A 12,826-nucleotide genomic window follows, 5' to 3' on the forward strand; every position below is an offset into this window, starting at 1 on the left:
CCAATTGTGAGTTAAATGTGAATTTCTACTACTTACAAGTGTTCAAGTACATCCAAACCAGAAAATGCTTTCTTTGTAATGGATCTAATCCTGTTTCCTTGGAGTATCCTGAAAAATTTAAACACGTGATGCAAACAAAGTGCAAATAAATGTGAGTATTTCTGAGCCGAACAATTGCATTTTTGGCATTTATTTTTGAACTGTGACTAGTATGCACCACTTAGTCATCTCCAATGCAGCAAAATGTATCACATCCAAAAGATACTCATTTATTCCCCTTGAATAAATATCTAGATTTTACAATGACTTTAGAAGACATTTAAGGTGTACAGTTAAGTGACATGGATTATTCTAAATATATAACTATAAACATATTTTCATTTCATAAATCTGCATTTGAAAATTTCAATGCAATGGAGCCACTTCCACTGGATGCTGCTTTACCTTATTGAAGACTAAGCTGTCACTATGCCTTTGTCAAATGATACACTTACTTCTTAGTATGGGAAAACCTCATTCTTTGATAAGTATGTCCATAAATATTAATAATACTTAAAATATTTCAGATTAGTTTGACTTGGAAAATCTTGCATTTCTTTTACTGAAAAGGAACATGTGGTAAGGGAGAAAGAAATTATCTCTGCTATGGAAAACTTAATATCCTTAGGTGTTGAGCCTGTCCCTTGAAAGACACATAATAAGCTAATTTTTTTACAGCATGATGAGGTACAAATATTTTAGCAATACTCACAGCTTCCTAAGTTTATCTAAGCCAGAGAAAGCACCATTCATATCTTCAATAGCCCATGATATTTCATTGTTTTTAAGATCTCTGTTTAAGAGGGATGGGGAAATCAAATCACAAAATATATTAAAAAGAACAAAGCACATACTTCTTCAACAGCATGCATTACTTTAAAAAACATTCTACAGTTCTAACAGTTTTCTGTTAGGATGGATTTTTATTCAGTTGTTTTTTGGGGTTTTTTTAAGAGAAGATTTTCTTGATTAACTTTATCATTTCAATTTTTACTGAGAGACTTTGAAGACTATTAGTATTTTTCCCACTGATAATTAAAAAGATTAGAAACTCAACAATTTTTAGAATTGTGAGCAAACCAACCCACACACCCTCCTAAAGGTATTTAGATACAGAACTATCTCAAGAGAACATGCATCACAGGAAGGGAAAGGACCAACTGTTGTCCCTTTGAAACGAAATACCCTCACGTCTTTTTAAGTCCATTACATTAACACCTAGAGAATCATTTTAACATCCCAAAACACTCACTTCATTATCTATGAAGCATAAAGAGATTAGAGATTTGTGTACAGAATGGTGTGTCAGCAAACAATCTACCAGTTAGGGCTGTAGGAGAAAAAAAATCTAGGAGAGAAAACATAATACTTAATACCTAAACACCTTGCAATTCTCCAACTTCCTCTATGATCTCCAACTCTATAATCTTTAAAAAAATAGTGTACACTCCCCTAATTTGCATCTTTCCTGGATGCCCTAAGTCTGAGTATGTGAGCAAATCCCTGAAAATACAGCCTAGAGGAGAAAGGCAATCATTTTGCTCATATGGCTGACAGATGGGTCAGTGGTATGCAGTGCGAAGGTTTTAATGAAGAGGAATGTATTTAGATTGTCTACTTTGTTCTTTCCCTTCCTTTAAGAAATGCTATTTCAAAACATGCTCTAATACTTAAAGCAATTGTCCAGTCATGACAATGAGTTCTGTCATCTTATTTCTGCCATGAGGGAAAATGGTTCAGTTAAGACACAACTATAAAATACATCCCTAAAAGTATGGGTAGCAGTACTCTGCTTGCTGTCTTCAAGCAGAGATGTACCTCTCCTACAATAATGCTACTGAAAGTTTGTATCACAGTTATCACCCTCCATTTTGCACAGCCTTAACAAAAGAGGAACTCCTCCCTTTCTCAACTATTCTGGAAAGAAACCTTACTTTAAGAAAATCATACACTGATCAGGGGAAGTTAGCAAAACGTTTTTGTCTATTTCATAAAGAAAAGAAATAACCTATAAACAAAGGATTTTTCTTAAGGTTTTTGACCTTACAAATTGAGTTCATCAACTTACAAAATCTGTAGACTGGAAAGTCCCTTGAAGGCACAATCAGCAATGTAATTTACTTTGTTGTTTCCAATGTACAGTCCAACCAGCATGCTTAAACCAATGAAGCTTGAATCATCTAACCTTGCTAATTGATTGAATGTCAAATCTCTGCAAATTTAAGGGGAAGAAAAAGCATTTTAATGTTCATGCTGCAGTGCTTATTTAACTTAGTTCAACCCACATGAATTTTCACGGGGGAGGCACAATCACAATTCTGTGATTATCACAGAACCCACTACACCACTTCTGACTACACAGCATTTTGCATTGTTTCAAACAACTCAGAAATTACTGCAGAATTAGTTTCTCTCATTTGAAAATGACTGTGTTATGGCTTTAGTACCACTGCTATAGTGAAATGGAGCAATCACAGTTAACTTCAGCTTCTTTCAACGAGATATAACTGTCTTATACAGCAAAGCTGCTGTCACCTTGGAAACTCTGCAAGGAAAACTTCACAGATCAGTGCTAAGAAGCTCATGCTTTGGCATGTACTCGACTTTTGAAATTGGAAGAGAGTAAAGGCACTCACAGCTCACTGAGTTTTTGGCAAAACTCCCAGGCATCAGGACTGATCCTGGTGATGGCGTTTTGGCTGAGATGGAGTTGCTGCAGCATCAGTAAGCCATAAAGCCAGCCTTTGGTTACCTCTGTTAAGTTGTTATGGTCCAGCTGCCTACAAACACCCACAAACAGAAAAAGACATAAGGTTCAGAAACTCAGCAGCATGCGTGCTATGCCACAGGTCCACATTTGACCTCACAACACTAGATATCTCACTAGATAGCTGGAGTCTCTATTTAAATCTCAAATCATATGCATGTATTTAAAATGTGCTGCTCTACACAATAGCTACTGACTGCTTGCTGCTTTTCAGACCACAACAATTTAACTAAAAAACTAAATTAAATTACATTTTAAATTTTACCACACAATTCTATTAATTTTGTGCAAATCTACTTCATATGTTATCAGCAGAACCTACCAGCAAATATTTGATACTTACAAGACTTCCATGTTGGTCAAACCCCAGAAAGCACCATCCATAAGCCTCGTAACTCCATTTCTCTGCAGTTTTAATGATTTCAAAGCAGGAAGTCCTTGGAAAGTGAGCCCATCTATTTTTCTGATTTTGTTGCGATTCAGCTCCCTGCATCAATAGTTTATGGTTACAGCACAGTAATTTTACCTACATGCCAACAACCTTTCTTCCTTCTCTGGAACCAACTTTATTTAGATACTTGCACATGAAACAAAGGCAAGAAGTAATAAAAATCAAGTGTTTTGTTGTAACACATTATGTTCAACCACGTTAATATTCTCCCTTTCTGATACTGAGGACAAGTACTTGGTAACTCCTTGATTTTCAGACTTAAAAAATCCCTGTAGACCTAGAATGTCATGGTTAACCCTGTTCCCAAATCAAAACTGAAAGCAGTGTTTATCCAGCAGTAGAGTTGTTAAGGTTGGTTTGTAATTGCAATCAATAAACAGTCAAGAAAAAGTTAAAATTTTAGTTATGATAACTAGACAAAATCGAATATCCTGGGTGATCTCTTTCTGTACCTGTAGCCAAGCACTCATTACATCTCTCCTTCCTCCACAATTAGTTATACAGTGCCTTTTCCTCTTTCTTAAGTGGTCCTGGCACTCGTCCTTCTGCCACTTCTACACTCACCCTGTGCAGGTCAGAAACTGGGAGCAATGTGTATCCTGTGAGGGAGATGTAGGGCATGACTAACTGGAGGGCAAGATGCAGTCACAGGATTAGACAATATTACCAGAAAGTAGTAGTAAAATGAGTTCAAGGAAGTCTTAGGTCTACCAAACTAGGAAGAATCTCTCCTTTCAAAACTTATTTCCTCGTGCAAAGTAAAGGTCTAAATAATCCTCTCCCCATAGTTATACCATCAGTATTTTTCAGAGACAGCCCTGTAAGAATTCAGCTTTCCTCTATGGCAGTCTGACACAAAATCTACCTGATAACAGACCTGAGGGAGAACCCTACTTCTCATCCTGTGTTTAAATATGAATAAGAAGTGAAGAACATTCAGTAAGAACAGGCCTTAGTTCTTCCCCCTTCTTCTCAGAATACTTTCATGTGGTAACACAAATTTTTGGCCTTCCTTGCAAATAATCTACCTAACATAACTCGGCCAGCATATCGACTATGAACAAAGGGAATATTTTTAGGCAAGAATATAACCAACATCCAAAATTTAAGGTGAATCAGAAGATCAGAAAGTCTACCAAGCTCATTAACAAAACCTGAGCTTTGCAGGACTGTTCTCACACTCTTCTACTGAGGCCTGAGTAGAAGTGTTCCAGCACTAGTATACAGAAGAGACACAGTCACTCTTTCCAGAAACATCAAGCACCCTAATATTTCAGTGTTATCATAACCTCTTACTTTCAAAGCTAACCTAAGAGACTTTGTCATTTTTAACTCATGACTGTCTGATTTGGAAAATAATTATACAGGATTTGACAAAATTCAACCCATTCTCGTTTATTTTCTGCACTTTCTAAGGTTTCCAATTAAAAAAAATAACAAAACCAACACAGTCTCTTTCATATAACTTTATTATTTATTCGGTAAAACATTTATGGAGAGCACTGTATCAGTCAAGCTGAAAGTCTATTTGTTCAAGCATATTGCTTATTGTCATGCCATCTGAAAGCAAATGAATTTCCTTCATTTCACTGTGAAAGCACAAAGTAAATGACTGCTGCAGTGAACTATGTAAATTTACTTTACTTACTATTTTCCTGATGCTTTTTTACAGAAATATTGCTACTACCCCTTTTCCAGCCTATTTTTTTTAACTTTTAATAGGCAAACACATTTTTAAACACAAAGACTGTTCACATCTTACCAAAATATAAGACTAGTTTTGTTCAGTACAACGCTGCAGTTAGTAAGGGTTGTAGTAACATGTTTTCTCTGTCTGTCTCACTCTGGCTCTGGTTAAATTAAAGGCTAAAGTTCAAGCACTGCCAGTGCTTTGGAAAATCTGAAAACAATTAGTCAATTGTAGGTCACACTTACAGGTGCTGCAGATGGGACAGTTTAAACATCTTTTGAGGAATTGCTGAAATTTTGTTCCTGTTCAGTTTCAATACTTGAAGTGTGGTAGACAAATTGTCAAATGTACCAGGCTCCACAGAGGTTATTCGGTTACTGTTAATATACCTGTTGAAATAATGTCTTGAAGGTTAAATTTACAGTTATTTAATAAATTCTTAACACCAAGTAGTGAAACACAAAGCTCTTGTGGTGCTTAGTCATTTATAAATGGAACTTTTTCATATTAATTAGAGTTCTTGACAGCTTATTTTATAGTCAGTATTTCACCACCACCATTTTACTCTACTCTGCCAGAGTGCGATAATGGAAAAAGATAATATGTGGCAATCCTGAGTGCGATAATGGAAAAAGATAATATGTGGCAATCCTGCTACTTGTTTATCAGCCAGTATATCTGGTATTACAATATTCCTGAATAAGAATTAAAGTGTATTCACAAGAAGTCTATCAAACACCATATTCATACAAACTAACCTATACATGGGGAACTTAAATTCCTTTTATCACATAATTATTTCTCAAAAAACACATCTATTTGTTTCATCTCAAGATAATGGTCTTAGCTTTTTTTAATGAATTAAAACATCTCATTGTAACAACTCATATATTCAAGTTACCAGCTTATGTTAAACTAGGCAGGTGAAAGTAGGAATACTTAATGTCATTCCAATTAAAAGAATGTAGTATTAAGATACTAAATCTTAATAAACAGCTGCCTATCTAAATTATCCAACAAGACTTTTGAAAGTAACTTGGGAGAAAAAAAAAAAAGAGTAGTAATTTTTACTTACAGATACTTGAGTTGTAATGATGGAAATGATGAAATTTTTAGCTCTGATATGTTGTTGTTGCTCAAGTCCAAAGTTTCTAGACTCTGAAATGGCTTCAAATGTTTAGACAAAATGTTGGCAATCTTGTTACTGGTCCTGAAATTTAAGAGCAGTAGGCAAAAAACTGTCATTTCCAGAGTAAACACACCTTAACTACACAACTCTGGCAAATGTTAGTTCTTAATTCCTCTACTTGAAAATAATTTTGAGTTACACAAAAGCAATAAAGTATGTTCTCTATGCATAACATTAATCCGAAATCACAAACTGGAATAGTCTAAATAAATTTTCATTAATATTTCTTAAAATATAATTCCAGGAAACTATGAAAAAAATGCAATATAATCAAATTACTGCAATTCATGGCTTTTAAAAAGAGATGTAAAACTCTATAACCACCTATTTCTGAATAGGAGAAGTATCTGGTACTTGTATGGAACAGTATGTCACAGTATTGTAATGAAATAAGGTTAGAGCTGTTTTCTCTTTTAAGCAAATTAATATCATAGTAGCTAAACATGGTGTCTGGAATTTTTTGAAGACTCCCTTGGCATGGAAGTCCAACTGAATTTCCAGAAAAAAATGAAGACCTGGATTATAAAAGATGGATGACAGTGCAGCCTCCTGAAAAAAAACTATGTAACTGAGGAATTAGACCTAGTATTCCAACCTACAGATTCTACCAATGAGCCAGCAAAGAACAAAAATTCTGCATATTACAGGTCATTACAGGAGTTTTGGACTTCATGTCTGGTCAGACTTCAGCTCAGCATCACACCCAATTCCACAACAAAAAGCATGCAACAATCTGAAGATGTGGGTATTATAGTCTGCTCTAAGGAACACCCCTTCTTTCACACATGAATTTTTTCCAGTGATCCTATTTCATGTTCATACCCAGCAACCTACCAGTTCTTCCATCCTGGCTGCATAATGTACAGAATCATACATGCACATCAGTAACATGATCACTCAGGGCTACCAGTACATACGTGAAAGTAGATCATGACCAATTAAACAAATGTAGCCTGAAATGATTATTGTTACCTTGTAAGTTCAAGTCAGTTCTAGCTGTGGTACATTCTATACCTTGTTTGATAATTACGAAAATTTAGGAGCTTTCTTCAGATCCGACAGATTGCAGGCAAACACAATTTTAGTAAAACTATCAACAAGAATATGAAATCTGGAGCATGTTTACCTTTACTGGAAATACTTGCTCTAGATCAAACAGTAAGACACACATTAGGGTAGCATGGACAATTCTCATGTATTCAAGGGGTGTGGAGGAACTACTGCTCAAGACAGAAAAGTCCTAATTCACAAACTGAATCAGAAGTGAGATTAATGGGTTTTCTGACCAAATATGGGAATGGATAAGTGATCCAGCAGCCCCTCCAATGCTCAGCCTGTATCATGTTTCACTCCTTAGGCTGTCTGGTAGAGGTACACTGCATTTTTTAACTTTTAGCTGTAAGTATTTATAATAAATGGAAAAAAATTACTTTAATAAAAAACAACAACGAACACCACCACCACGTGTCAGTTCCACCAACCAAATAAGAATGTGTTAGATAACAGGTCACAGAACCTTGCCTTTATGCATTAGTTTGTTTACAAGGTAATTAACTAACAAGGTATTAAAACTGCCAATTACTTGAATGACGAATAAAATTTTCCTTGCAGTAAAAGTGTGCTCCAGCAGAAGCCAGTAATTTCCTGAACTGCACGCCTCCTAAATTGCAGTGTGAAAGTGTTCAGTTTTAAGACGGCTTGCACAGTACTGTCTTTGTGTCAGCATTGCTCCATAAAACAGAAATTCCTCACAACTGGCGTGATAATAGCCCCTGTATTACAAACTTTAGTTGGACCTAATGGAACCGAATAAAACTCTTACACTGTCTTCAGAGTAACACTTAAACCAACTGGCAAATTACCTGACACAGACCAAGTTACAAAAAAAACAACCAAACAAAAAACCTGCAGTTTGTTTGTTTCAGGAAGATTTTTCTTTTTTGGAGATGGTAAAGCCATATTGAGGACTAACGAGCAACTTCTTTTGCTCACTGAAACTGCACTACACATCATAGTCCTAGTCCATCTCACAATCAAATCAAACCAGCCCTCACTGCACCTTCCCACTTAATCATATTTGTAGAAGTTATTCAGCTGCAAAATAGCTCAATAGTTCACTCCCTATTGCTGCAACACTCTAGTCCAGTTTCTCTTCAAAAGAATATAATTCACACCTGGATGATTATTTAGTACAGAAGATATCCAAACAGTTCTACTTTAAAACCCAACTTTATTTAATATGAGAAAGTTTAACTGTAATTTGATTTTTCTTCATAATCATCACTTAAGCAAATTAAAAAAAAAACCAACAATGTATCATCCTCTCCATAACTGCCAAATTACCATGAAAATTAGTCAAGAAGGACATGTTTGAAAACACAAGCCTATCTAACTGCCAAGACACAACCAAAGAGTACACTGTGGACACAATGACATAAAAGCTTTTTTTACTGACAGGAGGGTGTGGGTAACAAAACCCAAAAGAAAATCTTTCTTGTGAGATGCCACTATTGCTATGTTCAGACAAAAGGAGCTGCATGCACCCCATCGGTTTATTTTCACAGACATTCAAGTGGAGATGAGAGAAACAGATCGTCTGCAACAAGAAAACCAGATCATCAAGTTCTGCCAGAAAGGAAGGTGCAACAATTTGGTAACAATTTCTTCATGTGGAAGGAACAGCAACATGCTGCTTCTTTACAACTTCTCCTGTTAACAGCTACAGCAGCAGGAGCACCAAGGAATGCAGATAAACCCAACAAAAATATCTACATGAATTTGAACGTGCCTTTTGCAATTTGAGTGCCTACACCCCATCTTGTAGCAAAAAACTCCACAAAGCAATGACCATGAGTGCATACAGCCTGATTTAATTAGTTTTACATGAGCCTGTCTGAATACCAGCTTAAGAGTGAATACCAGTTTTTCATTATGGGTATGAGAAACCTTAGCTTTCTCTCTCAATATTCATGACTTTAAACACACCAGTAAGCCAGAAATCCTCTAACAGCCCTCTCAATCCTGATCTTAAGACTCATTCTATATAAACAGCTACCACGTATCTAACATAATGACTTGCACTTTCCTTACTCTGGGGAAATACAAAGCAGGTCAGAAACTCCTGTATTCATTTTGTTGAGCATCTAGTTAACGCCTTTTAGCTCTTAAGTGCTGAAATATGCCCCTCCCCTCAGTTTTTAAAGATCTAATGTAGTCACAATGACTCTTGATAAAGATTGTTGGCATAAAATGTTTTCTACCTAAGAAAAACATCCATGTAAGCTTCATGGTCCTGATGAGTTCTAACTCATCATGCACACATTAACATGGAAAATCCAAGGCAGGAACAGATTAGGACCTGAAAGTCCTATCATTTGTTTCTCTTTGAAAGCTCACCACAAAAAACCACTCCTGCACTTCCAGCATAACTTTTTCTTCCAGCTAAATCCAGATCTGCAGTGTGTTGAAAACTTCTCAGTTGGATCTGCCCCTACTATCCTGTCAAGGAGTATGTGTAGGAGCCTGGAGGTGGAGCAACCCGGTAAAAAAAAGTTGTCCACAAAGACAACTTTGGAGAAGAGTCTGTGCAGCGTGTTCTGAATAACTGCTAGATGCAAAGTAACTATCTTAACATATGTATATATCTGGACTAAAACAGGACCTCATGTCCCTCAACTAAGCCTTGAGAGGCAGAATAATCTGAAGCACAAACAGGCAAATTAAACCATAGTGGAATCTCCTGCTGGAAAAGAAGAGGATATGTAAAGAGGGGGGAAAAAAAGCCTTCTGCTAGGACTAGATGTATCTTTATGACCAGTGCTGAGGCCGAGACATGAAAATCCATGGATGCCAGGTCGGATGTGATTAGAGCGCTTTTGGAGATAGCCATATCAGAATCCTGGCAAAATCAATGTGACTGTTCACATCTGAGCACCTTCTGCGTGGTCTCCATTGCATGCCACTACAACTCACAGCCTCCTTTTAAATTTTTTCGGGTTTTTCACCGGTTCCTCCCATCACTCACTACCTGATACCACATTCATAGAGCTGGCATGTTCTTTCTCGCACTCTCTCTCCTCCCCTCTGTCACAGCATATTGTTTTATTTCGTGTTAATTCAGGTTATACCCAGTTTCACAATGGTTCGTTCCTAGGTTTAACCCCCTTGGTTTAACATGTTTTAGTCTCTCCCCTTCCCGCCTCCACCCTTGTCTGTTATCCCCAAACCCCTGCTCCAGATTAGTTCCAGATTCTTGCCCGCCTGTCACCCTAATCCCATCCCACACAGATGTCAATCCCCTTTGACCCCTCCCTTTCTTCCAGAATGTTCAGTGTTCATCTTCCTCTCCTATGCATACCATTGGCTATGTTGTGTGGTCTCTGCTTATGTTCTACCCTTATTGGTTAAGTGCAGTGGTAGCCCCACCTTGTGTTACACCCCAGGCTACTCTGATTTGTTGGCAAGTTGTACCCTCCCATGGGGGAGGACCCCTATTTAAGTTGTTGTACAAGTGTTCTCCCTGCCTTTTGTGGTTCCTCCTCCCTGACCCCAGTTGGTTTCCTATCCCTCTCCAATAAACCTTACCCTTGGATCTACAAAAGGACTATCCTGTGCTCTTTACTCTCCTTCAGACTGGTGCCGCCACAGCAAGAGCTTGGAGCTCTACCTCTATATCTCGAGTTTCCCGGATCTTGGGAAGAGGCCACTCTTGGCACAAGTTCGCCTCAGAGCTAGCAGGGCTGCCCTAGTCTGAGTGGGCAAAGGGCGAACCATATCAGCTGGCGCCCAACGTGGGGCCACTCCAGCCATGACCTCACAAAGTGCCTCGAGTGATCTGTGGATCGGAGGTGTCGGGCATCAGCTACCCCCGGTCGGAGCAGGTCGATTTGGCAGCGCTCCCAGGGGAAAAGGCAACAATTCTCACCTCCCAGGAGGCTTGCTTTCGGAGGGAGAGACCTTTTTCTGCAGCACCTTGTCCTGGAAGGTCAATGGGCAGGTGAGTATCCCCCAAAGGGAGAGAGGAACTCCCTATGGGGCAAGGCAGGGAGCACTGTCCCTAGGTAGGACCCTGAATCAAAAGGCCACTAAGGTTGGCTGTGAAGTAGCTCCTGTGCCTCTTCACTGACCCCAGGATCCTTCTTTTTAGTTTTTTAATTTTCCCTTTGCTGCAGAGGGAGTGTGAGTCGGGCTGAGTAAATTGGTTAACATCAAATTAGAAAGATGGGCGCAAAGCTCTCTACTCAGCAGCAGGAGATTTATCACCAAGCTGGGGGAACCCTGGTGGGCAGGGGGAAAAAGGTTCTCAAAGTTTAAAAAGGTTTGTGCGTTGGCTTACCTTTCACTTCCCCGGTGTGTCACCCCAGCAACTGGAACCGGTCCAGTTTTGGGATTCTGTGGGCCACAAGTTAACCAGTGTGCGGGCCCAGGGCGACACATCAGTGGAAAAGTTTTTGGGGCTCTTTCTCCTTGTAAGATCAGTGTTGAGGGAGAAAGAGGGAGTGAGAGGTAAGACATGCCGAATCTCCCCAATTCCCCTGCCTCTCCTTCCCCTCGACCCTATCCCTCATCCCCTAAATCAGTAGACCTGCGTGGGGCAGCACAAACACGATTGAAGGCGAGCCTGGCTGGGGAAACCGGCCACTGCTCGCCTGGCCCCCTCCAGTCTCCTTGATACCCAAGCCCTGGTGGCAAGGCACCTGCCATCAGGGACCCTTCCCCTACTCCCTCTTCCCAACGTTCATCTTACCCAATCTCCCCAGTTAATTCCCCGAGTTCTACCCCAGTTTCAACCCCAAAGTCAGTTTTAAAGAATCCCAAAACCTGAAAACCTACCCTGAAATCTTCCCCAGCTGGAACCCCAAAGCCTACCCCCAAGACCCCAAAATCTGTTAGGTTTAATTCCTCTGTCACAGAACCACAAAATGGCACCTGTGACCCTGGAGCACAAGATGACGTTGGCCACATGGCACGGTCATCCCTTTGTGCTCCTTCTTCTTCCCAGAACCCCTTTTACATTGACCTGTCCTTTCCTTCTCCCACCGCTCCACCCCTTTCCCCTTGTCCCAACCCTTTCCTGTTTCCCACCTCCTCTTACTGCCCTGCCCCTTACCCCGCCTTTCCAGATGAAGTCACCCACCTTGTTCCACCCTCTCAGTCTATGCTGTCACCAGCAGATGGCTCCGCCCATCGTGAATGCAGTTGTTTCATCGACTCCTCCTTCTCAGCAAGCTGTCCTGCCTACCCGCTTCCGACTTCCGGTTCCCATGCTCCTCCTTCCGGTTCCCACGAGCTGGAAACCGGATGTGACAAGCTAGGGAGCTGGAACCCGGAACCAGCAGCCACCCTTATAGCCGCACCGGTTCATTATTCAAGGCAAAGGGGTATTCAAAATTGGCAGCCATTCAAATACTCCTATAAAAAAGAAATCTGTAAGGCTCAGAAAGAGTTTGGGAGGAAGAGTGAATATTTTAAAGGTCTCTTACATGCCACCTTCTCCTCAAACGTGTTGGTCCCCAGCGACCTGAAGGTCTTATTTTCCTGTCTGCTTCTCCCAACAGAATATGAGTTGTGGGAGGCGACATGGAAAAGGTTGCTTGGGGATCTCCTTCCTGAGCTTCTACAGATTTCTGAACGTACCATTGATGCAGGTAACAACACAATAACCAGGCAGCATCTGTGTGGCAAAGGTGA

General features: G+C 39.5%; 1 protein-coding gene across 2 annotated transcripts in view; it reads right to left on the minus strand.

Moving 5' to 3' along the window:
- The window catches only part of LRIG3 (leucine rich repeats and immunoglobulin like domains 3), a 45,388-nt gene that overhangs the window by 11,840 nt on the left and 20,722 nt on the right, over positions 1-12,826 (minus strand). For both annotated transcript variants that reach the window (XM_014871194.2, XM_088165598.1), the window contains exons 4-10: positions 6,023-6,157; positions 5,193-5,336; positions 3,150-3,293; positions 2,676-2,819; positions 2,108-2,251; positions 752-832; positions 37-108 (exon numbers count right to left, since the gene is read on the minus strand). In XM_014871194.2, coding sequence (XP_014726680.1) covers positions 37-108; positions 752-832; positions 2,108-2,251; positions 2,676-2,819; positions 3,150-3,293; positions 5,193-5,336; positions 6,023-6,157 — 864 coding nt within the window. The remainder of the gene's footprint in view (positions 1-36; positions 109-751; positions 833-2,107; positions 2,252-2,675; positions 2,820-3,149; positions 3,294-5,192; positions 5,337-6,022; positions 6,158-12,826) is intronic.

This window comes from Sturnus vulgaris, chromosome 5 (genome assembly GCF_052056855.1).
Source record: "Sturnus vulgaris isolate bStuVul1 chromosome 5, bStuVul1.hap1, whole genome shotgun sequence".
NCBI classification, from domain to species: Eukaryota; Metazoa; Chordata; class Aves; order Passeriformes; family Sturnidae; genus Sturnus; species Sturnus vulgaris.